The sequence below is a fragment of the Calliopsis andreniformis genome, chromosome 3 (assembly GCF_051401765.1).
Source record: "Calliopsis andreniformis isolate RMS-2024a chromosome 3, iyCalAndr_principal, whole genome shotgun sequence".
In the NCBI taxonomy this organism is placed as follows: Eukaryota; Metazoa; Arthropoda; class Insecta; order Hymenoptera; family Andrenidae; genus Calliopsis; species Calliopsis andreniformis.
In genome coordinates, this window is record NC_135064.1 from 23,066,716 (window position 1) to 23,086,941 (window position 20,226).

Sequence of the window (20,226 nt, forward strand, 5' to 3'; positions counted from 1 at the left end):
AGAGTTACATTACAGTATAGTTATAGTTTGAGTATAGAATAGGCTACAACTTATCGTAAAACGGCTCACGGTCGTGTACCTAACTATGCAATAATGAAATACCTCGGAACGGCTTGGTATTCTCGCCTATCAACGTTCAATTGATCGTTCGGCTCTACGAATGACGTCCTAGGCCCGATCGATTTCAAAATGGACGGGTGGAAACAGAACAAAGGGGGCATCGAAAGTGCGAAGAGGGGTCAATGGACAGGGGAATGGATCAGACAGGGTCAGAGCGGACCCAGAGTGTTCGGGACGCGTAAGGGACAGGGACACGGACACGGGGGGACAGGGAGGGTGAGAAGGTGCTAACAGGAAATATATTTGAGTTTTTATTTAATCCATAACTACCATTAGAGATCCAATGTTCTTTTTCCTCTGTAATCTTATATCCAGAAATACTAAACTCTCAAAGTGGCGTCATAATATTACTTTAAATTCATGATAATAAAGTCTATCGTATGAGAGTTTAACTGTGTGTCAACATGTCTCATACCATCATATATATATAATATATATATATAATATATTTTATATAATTTTAATAATAGTATGTATATATAATATATTCACTACCTGCATATCACAACATAAATTTACTCTCTCCGCGCGCGGACTCGTTCGAAACGCGACCAACCACGCCGCCCACGCTCTCCCAACACGCGTCGGTCACAATGCACACGCGGGGACCACGCACACAAAATACTCGCACCCCCACAGTCACGCACACACATCCACGCACGCTCGTTCACGATCCCGTCTACGGTAATTACTATAACGCTGCGGTAGTCGGATAGTGGTTGAGTTTCCTAAGCATTGTAGCGCCGTTCAAGAGAGCGTATTCCAAACATCCCCCACTCTTCCTCGAAAGGCTCTACCTTCCTAATCTCTTTCGGGAATTTATCTTACTAATGAAACCATCGCGGCTTCCACAGGAGATCTCGTGGTCGTCGAAACGCGCAACACCCCGGTTCAGAACACCTCTGGACGAGTGGTCGCCCATGGTACTGGCCTCGTCCCGCGTCCCGACCGCGTCGAATCATCGGGTCCATCGATATTCTAAGCTACGATCATCTCCTGTCGCGATGCCTCGTTAACACGGCTCTCTTTGATTCCTCTCTCGTGACCTGCACCAGCTACTGTCGCGCACCGATCGACGCCTGGTTTTGTTACCATCGAAGGAGGCTGCCAGGCTGCGGGTCACCTGCCCCTGGCCCTGTCTTCGCCCCTCTGACGCAGGTGAACGTGGTGCAGCGATCGGAGGCTGGGTCGGGGAGTTTCCTCCTGGATGAACGATGGGACTTGCTCGCCTGGGACGGCGACGTATGTTTTGGGTGCCTTGGGTGCCTTGGGTGCGACGCGGCCGAACCGACGCCCCTTTCGCGGTAGTTCGGTTCAGGTGGCATTTTATTCTTGGCTTTTGTTTCCGTTCCTCCTTCTCCGTTTGCTACACTGCTCACGAGCTCAGCCACTAACAATTATTACACCAGCAGAAAACCTTAGAAACCATGGCTCAGCGTGAAGAACGCGCACGAGCGTTTGCTGAACGATCTCGATGATCCAGGGCAGCCGGCGTTGGTTTTAAAGTATGCTACAGGAAGCTGAGCAGCAACTGCTCCCGCCGCCTTTACTCTTTTGCCTCTGATCTGGAACAGAGAGAGGAGATGTTGAGCGATGCGTGAGTTGAGGGGGTTTCGAGGGACTTTTGGGCAATGAAGGTTATAGGGAGGCAGGGATAGGGCTTCGCTGATAAGACGAGCTCTGACAACAATACAGATCTACTGGTTTCGGGTTGCATCTCGTCAGCGGAGCACAGTCTGTGTAGGGAGCTTAAGCAGGTGTACTGTTGGGAGCTTAAAAGATGTCAACGAGAGGGTACATGGGCAGGAGTAGTAGTAATAGGTACTGTAAGAGTACAAACAGTAGTAATATAGCTGTGGCCAATAAGGGAAATGCATGTGTGCTGACTTTATGTGTTTTTCCGCGGAGCCAATCAAGTCTAACATCTTCTAAGCTCCCAACAGTATGTACTATTCGTGTTTCATAAAATGTTTCTGTCTTTTGTGGGACACGAACACTACTGTGCAGATATGAGAAGTGTCACAGGGTAATGGACAAAATGGGTTAATATTTTAGTCCTCCTTGAACCATGTTACATTAGCCCCGAAAATTTCAAGAATAATTTTAGCTCATCACGCTCTGTGGTCCACTCTGTATGTAAAAGTAAAAACCATAGCACAGTAATTGGTCTACAGCCAGCAATTAGAACTTTTACTATACCTAAGCTTAACACAAAATAAAATTACTTTTCCCCCTCCCCAAATGAAGCAATAAAAAACAGTAAATTACTTGAAACGTTTCACCGTTTCAAAACCTTATTCCCCACTTTTATTCGAAATAAAACTCGCCCACGCTCGATTCGCACAATACTGTAAGCTGACATTAAAAACGTGTCCCTAGGAACTCGTCACTGTACAGAGAGCCTATATCGAGGAAACACTGTATCGCGCGAGTTCTTTTCTTTCCGAGTGCAACGCAACGCGCACGTTCATCATTCGCAGTAAATGCAACGTTTCCGCCGCGGCGAGCCGCAATTCTTTTCCGCGCGTGGAGAGGGACCACTGTCCTCGACTTCCGCAAGCGAACCGTGAAGCGAGGTAATATTTTTCTTTCTCCGCTTCGCTCCTCGTAGACGGAAACGCTGGATAAGTATCGCTGCGAGTCGCTGCGCCTGCCGAGCATGGAGGATATTTGTCAGCGACAGCGTCAGTAACGCAATGTAAACAGCAATTAGGTACCGTCAGTCGCTGTGATTCCTGCTTTCCTCGATACCGCAATGACACGGGGGTGGAGGTTCGTGGGATGCGAGGACTCACTTTGGATTTGGGACAGTTGGTTGGAGACAGGTGGTTTGGAACACATGGATTTTTCAGCTGGGTCTAGTTGGAGTCTTCAGGATCGCTGGAGGGGACGTGCATATATTCGCCGCTTGGTAGAAGGCCTGTAATTGAGGAAAATTTAGGGAGGGAACTGGAAATTCAGATAAACTTTTTCTGAAGATTAGAAAGTCTACGATATTTGGTGAAAGACCTGTGATTAAGGAAAATGTGGAGACAGGATTGAAGATTACAGATTTAAAAATTACACTTTTAAAAATTAATACTCCCAGGGCTATTAGTTAAAAGTCTTCTTAGATCCTAATCTTTCTATGCTAATATTTACGTAAAAAATACTTACTTACTTTTTCATTTCTGAATAATTGTAATATTCAGAAGCATGCAATTTTTTAAAATTTTATATTAAAAATATTTATTAGGAAAGAATTAGGTGAAAAAATTTTAATTCCTGCGCTTTGCGAGTTTTAAGATAAAATATCAAAGAAAGCAAGCGATTACTTATTCTTTTCCCACTTCAGGAGAAAAATCAATTTTTATAAATGAATAAAATCGACAAATGAATGAAAGAATGCTCGTACCATATTAAACCAGAAAAGACCTAGTATCCATTCGCTTAGTCTAAACGCGTTATTATAAAAAGGTTCTCTTTCCCCAAAACTGATTACCCAAACAAAGCTACAAATACTAATTATCTAAATTCTAACACTAATTCTCGAAACAGTGTACCAGAGCACCAGCTACGCACAGCGAACCGTCGGTGTACAGTTATCTCGTGGCATCCGATTTAAGTAACAGAATTAACGAGCGCGCATCGGGAGAAGGAAAACAATGCGACCGAGCGTGCAAAGGCCGCTGCATATTTATTCAGCGAAGCACGTGAGCCGTGTATAATAAAGCAACTACAGGCTTTCTCGAGGGGCGCCTTAAATCGTGGCTTTACGGTTGTTCCGCGAAAAGTCCGCGCTGAGGGCAGGGATGGGAAGAAAGACAGAAGGGCGAGAGGAGCGTGGAGGGTCGGCAAGGTTCGCCCTTATCCCAGAGCAAGAGGGCGAAATAAAAGCAAGAGGGTCGATGATTTACCTTGAGAATTAGGCTCGGGAAGATTCTCTCGCGAGACCAGATGCATCACCGTGGTTTTCCCGAAAGGAAGCCCAAGAGCACCGAGCGTGACATTGCTGTGCAGAAAACGTCCCTGGTAGATTAACCGCAGGATCTCCGCTTTGGCGACTGCCTCTTCCGCCCAGTCTGAAAGAAGACAAAGAAGCCGCCGTATCAGCCACGACCTTGCCTGTGAGAGTGCCCTCAGATTTTTCTCGAGGGGTGAAAGGGAGAGAGAGAGAGAAAAAAAGAGGCGCGCCGCCCCGCTGGGAAAACGCGGATACTTCACGTCAGGTTGATAATTTCATCAGACCCTTCCGGTTCAGTACGGCGAAACACACCGAGTTACCCCCTTCTATTTTCAACCCCGTCGTCTGGATTTACTTGACGGGGGATCGTCGAGAGTATGAAAGGTGGAGGGAGTCCACTACGCGATGGGAGATAGTGCTCCGTTGTTTGAACTCGCCGCTAGGAGATGGTTAACATTGTTATTTCGAAAGGTTTCGCTAATGGGGAGTTGTGGTATTTGAAATTTCAAGTCGTAAGAAGGAAAGGAGTATTTTTTATTGAGTAGTGAGAGGAGAGATTACTGTTTTTGTTATAGAAAAGGGTTGCTTGAGGTTTTAACAGGTATATAATTGGAATAAGTTATCAGAAGGTTTGGAGATTTCAAAGTTTTGAATATTTAAAAATTTGAAGGTTCAAGATTTGAGATGCTAAGTCTCTAAAATGTTGTAAATTTTTATTTGAAATATTTGGATACAGAAAATTTTGAATATTTGAATATTCAAATGCTGAACAGTTGATAAATTGAAAATTTGAATTTTAAACATTTGAAATTTTGAAAGCTTCTGATATTTGTAATTTCAAAATCGTTTGGGTTGGAGAAATATTGGATTTTTTAAGTAATCTTACTTTAGACATATATTAAATACAAATTAATTAACAAAATTGCTCATAACATACATTTTGATTTTTTAACGACAACAAAGAACTAGAAATACTTAATTCTATATGGGTACAGTGACAATAAAAAATATTTTAATTCTTCATTTCACTCATCATGTCATCAGCTGTCTGCCAAATTTCCTGAATCTATATGACAAAAAATGGTAGACACAGCTCCTTTTCATAGCAGTACGACATCTCTATCATCGTGTGACTCCTAAATTTTCTTTGATCGCCCCTGTCATTCCACCACGTTTTTCAATAAGAGAATTTCGACGACACGACGTCAATGCATCATTGAGGAAATTTCGAGTGACAGATTAACGTGTTCCGACGTTCAATCCTCGACCCTGTCTTATGTCCATTGTTCTCAACGCGTTCGGTTATCGAACAATTATCTACCGAATGCATAGGACACGTCGCGTCGTCGACAGCTGACAAACCGAGGGCCACGAATTTTATATTAAACCGTGATTTCGGAGCAATTCGGGGATAGATGGACGTTGGTTCGTTCTGTAGGGACATGAACGAATCGAGAGGAAGTTCGATGATGACTCACCTTCCGGCCAGGTCTCGAACACATGGTGTGCTATGTCCCCCGCAGAGTCGCTTGGACTGAATAGGAACTCTTTTGTCTTACCGCTGACAAGAATGAGGCGTAGGTTTATCTGCAAATAGAGAAATGATAGTGTTATTAGTATACTCTTTGTCGAGTTTCAACACATATATTAAATGATTCTGAAGTTATCTGTATATGGAACCAAAGTAACTAACTCCACTTTTTGAATTTTTTAAAATTTCAGTGCCAAAGCACTTGATTGATACTTAACTTTTTATATTTCAAATAAATACAAATATTTTTGTTTTGTGGAGTTAATTGATCTGGCAAATGAGAGGCTTGCGTATAGAATTATCTGTAAATTAATATCTTTGAAGTTATAGTTATTAACTATAGGCTAAACATACAAATTAGAGTATTGTATCATAATGTCAGTGGGATAGATATGTTCCCAAATTTATTCAGCATTCATTCAAAATAAACATTTTGCATTATTAATATTTATCAGTAAAAATTCTATAATTTTTTCTCAATATTATTAAATATCAGTTAAACAATAAATGACCACAACGATAATTTTCAAAGCTCCCACAATTTCATCCCAAAATTTGCCCAGTTCCTGTAAATGAATACCTCATAAAAAACACCAGCCCTAATCCATCAAGCCCAAAAGTAATCCATCACACAAGATAAACGTTCCGAGCATGGAATTAGGGAAAAGGAACTGCGGCTCTAATTCTCTCTTAGAACAATAACTTCCTCCTCCGAGCCCTTCGAGGGTCCACACGGTGGTCCACTAACTTTTCACCGACCAGTTCTCCCTCTCCCCACATATTGACTTACAAAGTAAATCCAAACGGAAGTACCGACCCTAAATCATCCACAGTGTCCCCCCCTTCTTCACGTTACTACACGTGTCGTAATTCCCGTTCTTTTAAACCCGCCCTTAATCTTCGTTTCCTCGCTGTACACTTTGAATCACAAATGTTGCCGCGCCCCTTCTAGCCCTATCTCCCTCTCCACGTTCCTTCAGGGGTCCGATTGGGGTTGCCCTGGCCTTTCAGGGATAAAGAAGGAGCACACGCTCGAGGAACGCTGAAAAGGAGCTCGAAAGCAGCGCGGATGGGAGGGAGAAAGGACACGAACGGTATTTATGGTCCACCGTGTACATATACGGCTCTTATCTATCTTTACTTAGAGGCCGTATGAAAAGGAATTAGACCCACGACTTTGTCCTAAACCTTTAAGCCTGGACGCTGCGTTCCGGTCACGTAGCCGCGCCTTCCAGCAGTAAACATGTCGAAAAGCGAAATTTTTCTACGCTGTGAAAGCTGGAAGGCTTCTACGCTGGAGGTTTCAGCTCGAGTGTGGGGTTCTACACGAGCGGAAGTTGGTGGATGTGGAGATTAAGGGATTCATGAGTGCATGGCTTTATGCGACTTTGATGGCTCTTACAAGGTGTAATGGAGAACTGAGTATATGTCTCAACTCTAGAGGCTTCGCGTAGTCTAATTAAATAGTAGCAGTTTGAAGGAGGGGACTGAGGACTAAAAATCGACAATTGACCCAGTCACTACTACCAAGTGACCAAATAAGAAGGAATTAACCCCTATCCGAAAAGGAATCACAAAGAATGGCCCTAGTAAACCTAGAAGACCAAGAAGACCAAGAAGACCAAGAAGACCAAGAAGACCAAGAAGGCTAAGAAGACCAAGAAGGCCAAGAAGACTAAGAAGACCTAGCAGACACTTGACTTCCCAGCTGCAAGGACCCTTACTCTCCGCTACGTAGCTCTCAAAGGAATGGACCACACACGATCCACTCTCCAACCCCCAAAACTTCGAACCCTCCAAAGAAAGTCATTCCCAGGTTTCACAGAGCACAACGGCGAACAGGAGACCCGCAATTTGTCCATCCCGTCGGGACAAGATCCTGTTAACGAGCCTTCAATTGACGTCGCCGCTGGGGTCGCGTAGAACACGGTCATGTTTCGCTCGCGCGACGACGTGGACAATTAAGACCGTATTAATCGTCTCGGTTTCTCCGTTTTTCTCTCCGTCCGCGCGCTTTCACGTCGACGAATTACGGTCAGCGGCTGTTCCACGACGGACGCAAATTCAATTACCATCCCGCGCGAAGACTGGCCAACATAAATAATTACCGCTGAAGCCAGACTCGCGGTCGCGCGGAAGGGGTTGCCCCGTGATCCTTTGCGGTCCCTGCGGCCGCGAGAATCCGCTGCGAGTTTTGCTGCGGCATAAATCATTGTCACCCGAACGGGGGGCGCGAATTATTGCCCGTCGACGTGTAACTGCTGAAGGCTGTTCGAATCTCTGGCCAGAGGGACGTCGAATAATTTTGGTAGCAAAGAGATTTCTGTGGTCGGAGGGCGAAACGACCTAACGCTGCGGTTGCAGTGGATGCGTTTTTCGACGAACTGGTATTCTGACGAATACGTCTGGTCTATTTAGCCAATGAGAGAGACGAGCTCGGACATATTCGTCAGAATATCAGTTCGACAGAAAACGCATTCACTATAACTGCAAGCTTAGGGTACGTGTCCACTTGAGAGTCAAACTATCGCGAGGTACTCTCGAGAGTACTTTCAGATAGTGTATTCATCTTGGACTCTTAGTTACTCTGAACGTAGTGTCTGATAGTAAAGTACTTTAATAAGTCTGAGTTTAATAGGGTCAGTGAGAGTTGACTTTCTATATTTAATAAAATCTTTGTAGATTTTACCCTTTGTTGAGGGATTAAAGGGTAGTCAATGCTCGAGACTGTAGATATAAATATATATGCCTAGTTGAAAGGTTGAAGGGTTAAGGTTACGTTTTTTTTATAGATTCTGTTTTGTTTGTCTAGTGAGGTTAGGAGGTTGCAAAAGATATGATAGAGAACTATAATGGGCTTCAGAAATGTGGGTGTCAAAGTAGAATAGATAGCTTGAAGTAGAACATAGTAGAAAGTAGGTATCAGGTTTGCATTACTTTTGTAAAGACCTTTTACACCTACACGCTACTACAGCGTTATGTCCTTTCTTATTATGCTTTAGACACTTCTCACGCTGTAATTTTAAAAGTCTCAATCCTTTACAACAGAAGTCTGCTACGCTTTTTAGGTACGCTGATAATGACAATTTTACAACTTTACACAACTGTCACGGTAATTCATTTAACAGTTAGAGTACCTACTCTTACAAAATCGTTAACGGAGATTAAAATATTTCAGCTCAGTTAGCTCACTGTAATGTTCAGACATAATTTAGTTCCGTATCAATTACAATTAACCGTAATAGATTAATAGTCACAGTTATACAGAATCATAATAACTTCTTCGTACTCCCGTGACTCGAACACAAACATAATCTTCCGCGTTACAAGAACGAAGTACGAAGACACTCAACTACCACTAATCGTAAATGTCACCGTATAATTTTATCGGCGCGCTAGAGCACGGTGTTCGTCGCGTGGCTCGATGAAATCGCGCGCTCGCGGGGCTAATAGGAAATTAATTAGCAGCCGCGAGTCGTAAAGCCTCGGCTTCGGTCCCGCGTTCGTAAATAGAATTTAATGCTATGCAAAACTCCGGTCGGAGCACGGCTGCTAATGCCGTTAGTTCGTACTTTATAATTAATCCCCGCGAAACTGGACACGCTTGCTGCCTAACGACACGCCGCGACAAATATTTTCAGGCGTCCTCGGCCACCAGAGCCCCGATCCACCCACACGATCTCATGGGTGCCGAAAACGCGACACGTGCGCCCAACTAGGATAAACTCGGCTCTACGAACTCTGTTATTCCTGATCATCATTAAGGAGAAATTGATTAGCGGCAACAGGCTCTCGTTTACGAGGTAATTAATTCGAGAGACTTAGAGCTGTTGGCGTGAGAGAAATTGAAGGGTGGGTGAGGGATCGTGGACTTCGATTATATGTGATATTAGGAGTGTCAATTCAGAAGAATATTACAGGGGTGGGAGATAACTAGGTCTGGGTTAGGAGGGAGAGGAGGGCTGTAAGGAACTTCATTTTTGTCATGTACAGAAGTAGATTACTGCAAATACTTGAGAAAGATGTTATATTTGTGTTTATTAATGGTGTTCTTTAAACGTCATTTACTGTGGAGTTTTGAAATTTATTATGAGTTAAGAGTTAAGAATATTTTACAAAATCCTCTTAAAATGTATGTTTCAGTATAATATGGAACACTCCCTGGCTTTGCTTAACTTCGGGTTTCACAAAACCTTAATTCGGTCCTGGAGATGCATATTTCTGCTTGAGATGACTTGTTTCTTTGAGATTTTAAGATGAGGGGATGGGAGAAGTTGAAAACTAGGTGAGGAACTGTGCACCCTGGTTATGTGGTACTAGATATTGATTTGAGGAAAATACTAATTTGAGTTACTTATTATTCATAGTTAGCTATCAACTTGTTTCCCCGAAAGACATTTGGAATATCTAACTTCCACCCTCAACAATATAAAAACACACCACTTTCAACAAACCACGAAAGTTTCCAACAAAATCTCTCCAAATACCGCGTATCGCTTCGCTCATAAATTGCTAATTCGTACCCCTATCTCTGTCTCCGATGTGCCCCCTAAATCCATCAAAAATTCAGCACACGTGTCAGTATCACTCTAAACTTTCGCCTAGGTTAACCCGAATCCGCCTACACCTGCGTGTCTCTCGTGTGAACGGTGCTTAAACCGAACGAAAAGGGTGGCGCTCGGGGGCCAGTTAAAGGGTTCGACGAGAGATTTTCGGAGCGGATCGTGGTAGGTGGGAAGTTCAAAGGGACTTATTCATGCGGTAGCATTCGATACTCGGTTTTTTGCCGTGCACACGCTCGTCAAGCCCAGACACGAGGAAACGCGTGGATCGAAATAGAGGGAGAAAGAGCGTGCACATGCTACCTGATGCGTCATCCACGAGTCGATGCTTTTAAAAAGCATCGCGGGGGCAAGGAGGGGGGGATAGCTGTTTCAGCTTGACAAGACTTTCCGGCCTGTCGGCTCCCGTGCAAGTTCAACCGCACGTTCAGCGACAATTAGTTCTCAAAGATAAAGCGAGGGACAGAGCGAAGGGAGCGCGCGTGCATGATAAACGCGGGAGGATGCGTTCTGTTAAGAAAGGACGAGCGGGGGCGCGGGATTAATAATAAAAACGGGGAAATATCGAGGGTAGGTTGTCGCAGAAACGCTGTGTCGGCGTGGGCGGAAACGTCGAGCGCCGGAAGCGAGGAAAGGAGCCTTCGTTGGCGAACGCAACCGTTCTTCTGGCGCAGCTGGATGGGCTTGCAAAGCGACGCTTTGAAACGGGTGCTTCAAAGATGAATGTAGTGTCGGCCTCCGACGGTCGCCATGGTCCTTCTTTCTATTTGCTCCACGAGTTTTCGAGCTTTGAGAGGGAGCCCAGCAAAGCACTCGCGCGAGCCACTTTGTTCCTGCTCTGGTAACTTTAAGTGCGTGACATTGAAGAATACTAATTGATTTTGCTTTTCACGAATGGCTCGTTTAAGGGATGCTGAAAGTCTTCTGAGGACTTGGAGAGCTGGGGAGAGGGGGTGCTGGTGTTGAAAGGATGATGGTGCTTTTGGGGGATATGGTAATACTGTGGGGGATGGTGGTGGTTCGCGGAGATAAGTGTGCGATAAAGGGAAGAGACACTTAGAACGTGTTTTGTGTGGGAGCTTTTATTTAGCTTTACCTCTTAACGCACAGAGACTTAACCCTTTGCACTCTTATGTCGAGTTTGACTGCACGTAAGGTTTCTTTAGAGTTACTTGTATATTGAAACGCACTCGACATTTATAAATTGACTTAAAATAATGGGGAGTTATTTGAAAGAAAATTGAGAAAAAAATTGAAAGGGCAAAGGGCTGAATTGTTATCTGAAATCTGTTGTCGTCAAACGTTCATTTTCCAGAGAAATTGGACATTGGCCAGTGAGGGAGTCTGAGACATGTTTGAAGCAAGTTTTGCACCAGTAATACTGAGAGCTATATAAAGGGTTTTAATATCGCTTATAATCTTTAAAATAAAGCTTCTCAATACTCCATTATATTATAAAGATTAGTAGAATTTTTGTTGAAATTCGAATCCAGATCCAACTACAATTTGCAGAAAATGTAATAAAAAGAGTAGTAAAACAGCAATATCTGCAAAAATGTTCCGATTTCAAAATAAAATTGGAATGAAATTAAATAGTCATTCGGAGCGTCCGGTTACAGTCACATTTTTTTCGATTCCCACATGGAACTATTCCTATTTCAAGAACTGACATTCAGGAATTCAATCAAGTAGAAAAGTTGTGAAAAGTATGAAAATTGTTAAATGTGAAGGTTCAAATATTTGAGAAATTATATCTGGCTCCTGCTACTGGACTCTTCAATCTGGATGGATCAATTTTTGATCAACAAACCATAGTTCTATCAAATCCTCACAAAAATATCCCCAAAATCTGCATCACATCCTCCAGAGAAAGGAATGCATTATCACGATTCTAGAAATTCCATTTCGAGAGATATCAATCACTGCTAAAACAGGATGAAATTACGTCACAATGGATTCCTCCTGACTGATTGAACAGGGCCATTCGATTGTCAGATTTTCAATATTTTCCAAAATGTCTATCGAAATTTCGCTCGAACACAATTCAGGAGAAATTTAAAGGAAACATTTTTAGGAAGAATAGGAGCAGAGTTCCACAGAGCAAGACAGATAAAAAAGAAAGCAGAATAGTCAGAATATTAACAAGAGATAGAGAAAAGACGACTATCTTTCATGCTATTACGAAATGTTTGCCATCGAATTGACGAATTCATCCTAAACCAATTTCGTTCCTAATTAATGGAGTAGCCTATAGCCATCAGTTGTAATAACAACAGTAGCACGTACTCTCGAGGGGACGATCGAACGCAGACCATTGATCGTCACGAAAACTCGTCGGCCGGAAACCAGATGCGAGAACAGCAATTTGTATTATGCACCGTGTCACAATGAGAGGTTGCTAGCACAACCGTATGGATGCCCGCAACACAGATCTTCTCTCTGTTTGCGAAAGCAGAATTTCCAACGGAGGACCTTAATGAGTGGAAACCATCCTAATAGCTATTCCACGTCGATCCCTCTTCCTCGAGGATAATCCCGCGGGCAATAAAAATGAAATTAAACCCAGCACAATTGGCTTCCTCAGAGCGTCCAGCCGATATTAAAATCGCAACACAAATTATTACAAATATTCGAGCAGAGTTGGCGAACAATAGGAAGTCAATAAATTGAACTGACTTTATTTGCCAACTCTGCAATTTCGAATATCCCTTTGAAAGTTCGCACAGCATCCAGGTATTCCCTCGCCGTGTTTATTGTTCGCTTTATTTAAAAGACAGCTCGCATTCAGGGACGGCTACCATTTCACCCTGTCGAATGTAACCAACGTTCGCCCCATCCCCATTCGATTCAAATTACCAAGCGGGTAGGTGGACGAGCGCGAGGAACTCGAACAACGTGGCAGCGTTCATTGAAACCAATTCCAGCATTTTTGCAAAAATTCGACGCGAATGCACTCCTCGCCTCTTGTCTCCCTTCCACGTGGCCTGAAAATCGCGGAATTCTGCGCGATCCTGCTGCACAGCGCAAAAAGCTACAGTGGAATGGCGGGAGCGATCCACTCGCTTCGGCCTTTGTCGATAATGTACACCGAGGCGTTACAGAGTCGTGTGAAATGTGTCAAAAAGTGTCATATCCGCGGCAGAGGTGTATTCAGAGCTTGCTGGGGAAAAAAGCGCGGCAGAGGTGCAGCGTTCGAAGCAGACAACGGGGTCGCCGCGTCAGAAACATTCGCTTGCGAGTTTCTGTGCATCGCGACACGACTCTTTTTTCTTCTTTGGAGACGAGCTTCAAGAGAGGAGTCTTCTGGAACATGGTTCGAAAAAAGTTACGGGCTTCTGTTTTGTTGCTCGAGACAATTAAAATAAAAAAAATTTTCTTGGAACTAAAAGATGACTTTTTTGTATCCCAGGTGATATTCCTATTCTGATATCAACAATTTCTTCGAGAAAAATTCGTAAAGTTGATTTTTACTTTTAGTACCTATGTACCTACTATTATAAAAGATTTGTTGTGTAAATGGTTCTGGTATGAGATACGATGAGATGGTTCAGAACATTTTCAGCGGAATCCTTCGACACACCGTGCTGCTGGCGATCCACTTGATTAGGATCAAGGTTGCAAAAATCTAGCGGCACGCTTATCAATGCAGATGGGTTAAGTGCGCTCGTTACCGTTCGAGTGTTAAAGTACTCGTTAAACGGACGTAACGAACGACGGTACTTCGTTATACCTTTTCCATCAAGCTTCGTGGAAAGTCACGGGAATGGGATCCCCTCCTGTGATAAGAGGAGAAACGTGAAATGGGGAAAATTAGAATAGGCGTTCTGATGGCGTGTTTTGTGAGCATAGTGTCGGCGAATTGTTAAGAGCGATGTTTCATTTTGACGTGATCGGTATTTTGATGCAGCTAATAGTGAGTTCTATTAGGAAATGTAGATTCGAGATTTGAAAATGTTCAAATATTCAAATATTCAAATATTCAAATATTCAAATAATCAAATATTCAACTTTTCAAATATTCAAATATACAAATATTCAATTTTTTCAATATTTAAATATTCAAATTTTCAAGTATAGATATACATACCTACTCAATACTTCAAATTTTGAAATACTCAATTTTTAAAAAAAAATTCTCCAAATCTTCTGATTTATTCGACTATCCAAATAGCCTCAACCTGAGAGACTCTCCACGTCCACATATACGTATTTAACACAATATGTTACTAATAAAGACATCCATAAATGTACTTTCGTACCGAACGAAAAATTCTTTCAATAGCCCAAGACCCAAGATCTTAGTAATCCTACGGTGTCAAGGATTCCCTTTGTTATTTGACAAACAGCGTTTGGATACCGTCCTGCAAAGGATCACCCTATTTAGTCGAGGAGACGTAGGCGTGACCCGCCTAGAACCAAGGCTCGTATTTCATCGTCTTTCTGCTTCTCTTCAGAAAAAAGGAGGAATGCAGGAGGTCTGTAGTCGCATCGAGTGTAAGTCGATACCGATCCGTTTTTTCGAATTCGCTCCACATCTGTTCAAAGTCACTTTCAAAACACCGTAGCACCGTTAATGCCCTCGGTAACCTAATTATGGGGTAGACCATCGTGAATCCATTAAGGATGCTTATCCATTAAGCAAACACGCGTGAAACGATCCCCTTGCTGACTAATGGGGAAAAGATACGAATTTTTCCGACGCAGATGTCGCGGTGAGTCCTCGGGAAGCTAAAACACACGCATTGTATTCTCTTTGGCAATGAAAATTGGTCGTAAATCATCTTCCTCGCGCCTTTGGAAGAGGAAATTGGAAGTCGAACTCTAAAGAAATTGGTAGAGTGTCTTGAAGACTTGTCGGATCATTAATCCTGCTTTCTCTTGGGAAGTTTACATGGAGAAATGTTTATCAGCTAAATGGTATTTTCGAGATGTGAAAAATTATCCTATTTTAACCATTTTTAGAGACACAGCTGTTACAAGCAAAATGACACAATAAGTCACATATTTTTCTTTTCGAGATTTTGGTTTAGAGTTTTCAGCTTCAATACTGTCTTATGGATCTCTGTCTTCTTGAACCCCTATTTTGAAATGAAAATTCTTCAAATTCTTTTAATGTCCTTTCTTTTTTCTAAAAATATACCTAAATTCTATTCTAGCTACAGAACTAACAATTGTAATTAGAATTGCCAAGGACTCAAGATCTTCATGACACCAAAAATTCAATAATCAGAAGTTCTAAAACATTTGACTCTTTTACGACCAGAGAGCCATTTCACAGTACACACTGCGCGTTTCCACGAATGCATCAGCGTAAGACTGTAAAAGCTACGATAGAACTACGAATAAAAATAGACTCCAAAAGGAGTTCATAATTTTTATAGCCTCCGAGTCTTCCTAAGCCGTCATAATACCTCGACGATACCTTGGCGCGATAATACCTTCTCCAAGGCAAAGAGTCAGAGTCACATTCCGCTAAATCGGCTCCGATCGTTTTGGAATCCGCCTCGAAGGTTACTCTTTATTATGGCCATTTTAGAGTGGCGAATCCAAGAAGAAATACGTCTTTAAAATTCTAGGTCAGAGTCGCGCTCGCATGGAGCGTTACACTCGAGAGACTGGAGCATAAACGTCGACGCAAGAATGAGCTGCTCCTCTTCGTCTCTGCAATAGAGGCGACGCTGTCACCCATTTAGGTATCGTTTTTCATTGCATTTCACGATGTTGTCACTGCGCGCTGACAAGCGCCGACTGTATCAATGCGACTAATCGCCACGTCAATTTCACGATTCCCCGATGCTATTTCGGGACATCAAACCTCGCCAACCTAGATTCGTCGAATATTTTTACATCTTCTTTTGAATGGATAAGCGTCTTATTTGGCTTTCACTGCTTTTACTTAAGAGGAGAAAGGACCGATCTTTCGTCTGAGCTAGATTTTATGTAGCGACGGGACTGATGGATGGGCTTCTCGTGACGTTTTATCTTGGCGAGGTCGGGTTTTGGAAATTGAGTCACCTGGATGAATCATATGTTTGGAGAACATATGATTTAACACTTTGTAGAGAATTTGGGTCGCTGATGGGAGAAATGAAGTTGCAAATTTCCTACACTTTTTTGTGAACTTATAGATACATATTTGTATCGAAGGAAGTGTTACATATTTCGTTTAATGAAAAACTGTATAATATAGCAAAGATTTTGATATGTATTTCAGATTTTCTTCAGGTCTTTTAAAAGCCTAGAATAATAAAAAAAATAGATTCGGAAATAACCCAGTTTGTACATGATACCTCTGTGAAAAAATATTCTTCCTACGATGAGTTCATTATGACTATTTAATTTTAATTATGAGGTTATAGAGTAGTGGAAACTTATATTATCTGAACGTTCATTACCTAAGTAGGTACATTATCTACTATTCAAAGTGTTGGTTATACAATGTACATGTTAATAAGAGACAAAAAAAGAACATAGAAAGGATACCTACTTCATCTTTGAACTTGGTTTTGAGACCATTTTATTCGAGACTCCACTGTGCAATACTCCTTCATTATATATTTCATATTTACTATATTCAGTAGGTATATTTCGGAATTAATTAAAACAGGTTCTGTGCTTTTATGCTCCTGTCGCGTCATTCATTTTTTTTTCCCCAGTAAAAACGAGTTGGAACAGGTTTAACCCACGAGTTGAATATATTCCTGCCTGTAGGCTTGTCAGTAGTGAATCTCTGAGTCCATAACATAGTAGCATTGCAACTGTAATCGATACGGTTGCAGAGAGCCAGCATCGAGCACAGTAGTGGAAAGTCCGACACGCTTACGCGAAACTAATCGAGACATCGTTGTTCCCGAACGTGTTAGGTCGACCGACGAGAAAAGATTAGAGGCAACAATTTGAATAAGAAGCTTAGCGCGCGGGGCACAATAGTAATTCCACACAATTTACATACTTAAGCGGCGACTGAAACAGGTCACCGCGTCATTACGTAAATACTCTAGAAACGGGAATTTCACACGGAACTGGACAGCACGTTGCGAGTGCACGTTGATGGACCACGGACATTGCGGATTAGTTCCTGTTCGCTCTCTCATCGATCCATTTTCCCTACTTACTTTTTATTTTTGGAGAGAAGATAAAGGTCGTTCTTTACAATGAATGCTAATTGTGAAAATATTAGGTCATCCCGCAAATATATCATTCCAATTATTATTTTCCATTATTTCTATTTTCCAGATAATATTTGAGACTCCTCTTCGAAGGATTCTTAATTTTCTAAATTAAAATGTAAAACAGGAGACAGCATTACTTATGGGATGACCTAATGGTTCTGTGGAAATAAAAAAGAGTTTGTGAAAAAGGATGGTGTTCATTTAATTAATTTTAACAGGGATTATTCTTCAGGAAATGAAACGAATAAAGTGACTTCGAAAATTTAGAAAGTTAAGAATATTCAGTTGAAAGCTTGAAATTTGAAATATTTGAATCTTTAAATACTCGAAAATTTAAAATTCTGTTATTTGAATATTTCAAAAAATCAAGTTTTAAATATTTGAATATTTCTATATTCGAAAATTTTTAATTTATATGAACAAGCCCACCTCCTTCTATGTACTATCAGTGTTTCATGAGAAGTCCCCTGAAACTAATTACGGGCAATGCATTTCAGGGGACTTCTCACGGGACACAAACAGTACATACATACAACTACATTAATATATCAACATTACCATACAATATACAACCTCAACATTGTTCCCCTAACCATCTCAAGCCAGTATACCACAACCACCCACACCGAACTCACACAATCCATTTCTCCGACCTACCCCAACCCTTACAAGGATGTCCTTCTCACATCCACCTCTCCGCCGCAGCCCGAAGTTGCAACAATTCCCCGCTCCTCGTTCCAAATACGCAGCTTCTGTCTTCCAGGATTAACCATACCCCGTCAGCGTATGAAGCCCCATGAACAAGGGTGAAATCGCGAAGGAAGAGCCGAAAGAGTAGCCTGTGGCCTAACACGCAGCAGGGGCTCGCGGCCCTGGCTAGCACGTACGCCTGTATCGAAGGGTTCACCTTGTTTCGTCGAGTGCACGCGTCACGAAGCCGAGGCTACGCGCTGGGATCCGCGAACCGGGTCATTGGGGCATTCGGGTGCAGGACCGGGCGCATCTATGCGCATATGCATAGAGAATGACCCACATTTCCGCGCGTCCTTCGCCCCGAAGCGTCCCGAAAGAAGCTCGTCGAAAAATATGCCCTGGTGAATGTGTGTCGATACCTTCGGGAGTTCCGAGCGAGCACGAGAGATAGCCAGATAACGGGCGCATCATCCCCCCGTGTCTCGAGTCGCCCCGTTTCAACGCCGCCGCGTAGTCGCGTGACGTCAATGCGCGACTTGCTCGACAAATGAGAAACAGGAGGCAGGCGTAGTCCGACGTTGAATGCAATTATAATTTCATACGACATTTCATTCGCGCGGCTATGCACACCCCCCCTTAGCCCATTTTTCCTTGGCTTGGCGATCCTTTTTTCTCTCCCTTTCCACTGTTGTCGGCTGTCGCTTGGGCTGGCGTCGCCTGTCGGGTTATTATATTTTCTTCGTCAGCTTTCGAGAGGGCCTCGAAAATATTAACGTTTCCCAAGTTGCGCCGCTAATTTGAATGCGCGAGTCGCGGAGGACGAGCCCCAGGCAGCGAAAGGGGACGCTGCTTTTTGGCGAATCTCGCTTCGGCTGACTTCAATGGAACACAAGGCTCGCTTTATCGATTTCACTCCGTTTGAGTTATTTCCCAAGGACTCTGCGCTCGGGCTGCGGATGGAACTTCTGGTGGAAGGAAATGGTGACGATGCTTTTACGTTTTAAATAGGGGCAGAAATTTGTATCGTGGATATATGTGTAATTTTGAGGTGGGAATTGGTTTTATGTGGCGTTCGTGTGTAATCCTGAATGGAATTATAATTTATCTACAGATAAGATAGGTGGTTGTTATAGATATGTATTATTTATAGGTATTCTTTATAGGTGTGAAGTTTCCAAACTGCGTTAGACATTTCCTTTAGATATCGTTCATGTGTAATCCTGAATAGGCTTCTAATCTTATCTATTATTCGTCGATAAGATAAGTGGTTGTAGATAGGGATTATCTATGAATATTCTGCACAGACTTTCCAATTAATATTAGGCATTTCTTTCATGTATCACGTAATATCTAATTACAGATAAGATAAGTAGTTACGATACATATTATGTAGGTATCAGATATCCTGCTTGGATTCTCTAAATAAGAATTACATTCGAAATTCTTATTATTGTTCACAGGAATTATTACTAGAATTATTAGAGATAGAGGAATTACCTATTATTATAAAATTATCTATGTTACAATATTACCTATTATTTATAAACTGTATCTACAGGCGACATACATTCTCTGTACAAGATTATCTCCCATCGCAAGTAAAATACCAATAAAAGTGCCGAAGAGTCGAATTTCAAGTATTGAACATCAACCCACCAATCTTCCCTGATCCGCGATACACACACCGCAAAGGCAATCCGCTCCTTCGCTCCAATCGCGAGACGTAATACGTAGGACCGACTCAGCTCGTTATCCTTGCAACCCGAACAAATAGTGCACACAGCAGAACCTTACCGAAGAACCAAGCGTTGGAAATTGGAACATTCCCTATGTACAACCTTCAGCCATTACATTAAATAGTATTACATGTAAAAGTCTTACTTTCTAATCAAAGAAACAGAATCAGAACCTGCCATAAATGTGTATAGTTTATTTTTAGAATCACTTCTGAGCTCATTGGAGACCGATGACACACCCCTTGGGTCAGAGAATGACTTTTTCATTAGCTGAGGGTTCAACAATTGAACTCATTGCAGAAAACCTGCAAATAACCAAATCTGACTCATCCGAACCTAGTGTTAAAGTGTCCACCTGTAGCCACACACTGTGCATGCATACCAACACCTCGCCAAACAATTCATCTAGCTTCTCCTCTACCAGAAACAATCACAGACTCCCTCTGCTTCGCTTCCCTAGATTGCCACG

The 20,226-nt window shown here is 42.4% G+C and overlaps 1 protein-coding gene across 1 annotated transcript in view; it reads right to left on the reverse strand.

The window, feature by feature from the left end:
* Positions 1-1,547: 1,547 nt before the first annotated feature.
* The window catches only part of Ubl3 (ubiquitin like 3), an 86,016-nt gene continuing 67,337 nt past the window's right edge, over positions 1,548-20,226 (reverse strand). Inside the window, exons 2-4 of the mRNA XM_076392969.1 lie at positions 5,542-5,650; positions 4,017-4,181; positions 1,548-1,685 (exon numbers count right to left, since the gene is read on the reverse strand). Of these exons, the coding sequence (XP_076249084.1) occupies positions 1,621-1,685; positions 4,017-4,181; positions 5,542-5,650 (339 nt within the window). The 3' untranslated portion in view covers positions 1,548-1,620. The remainder of the gene's footprint in view (positions 1,686-4,016; positions 4,182-5,541; positions 5,651-20,226) is intronic.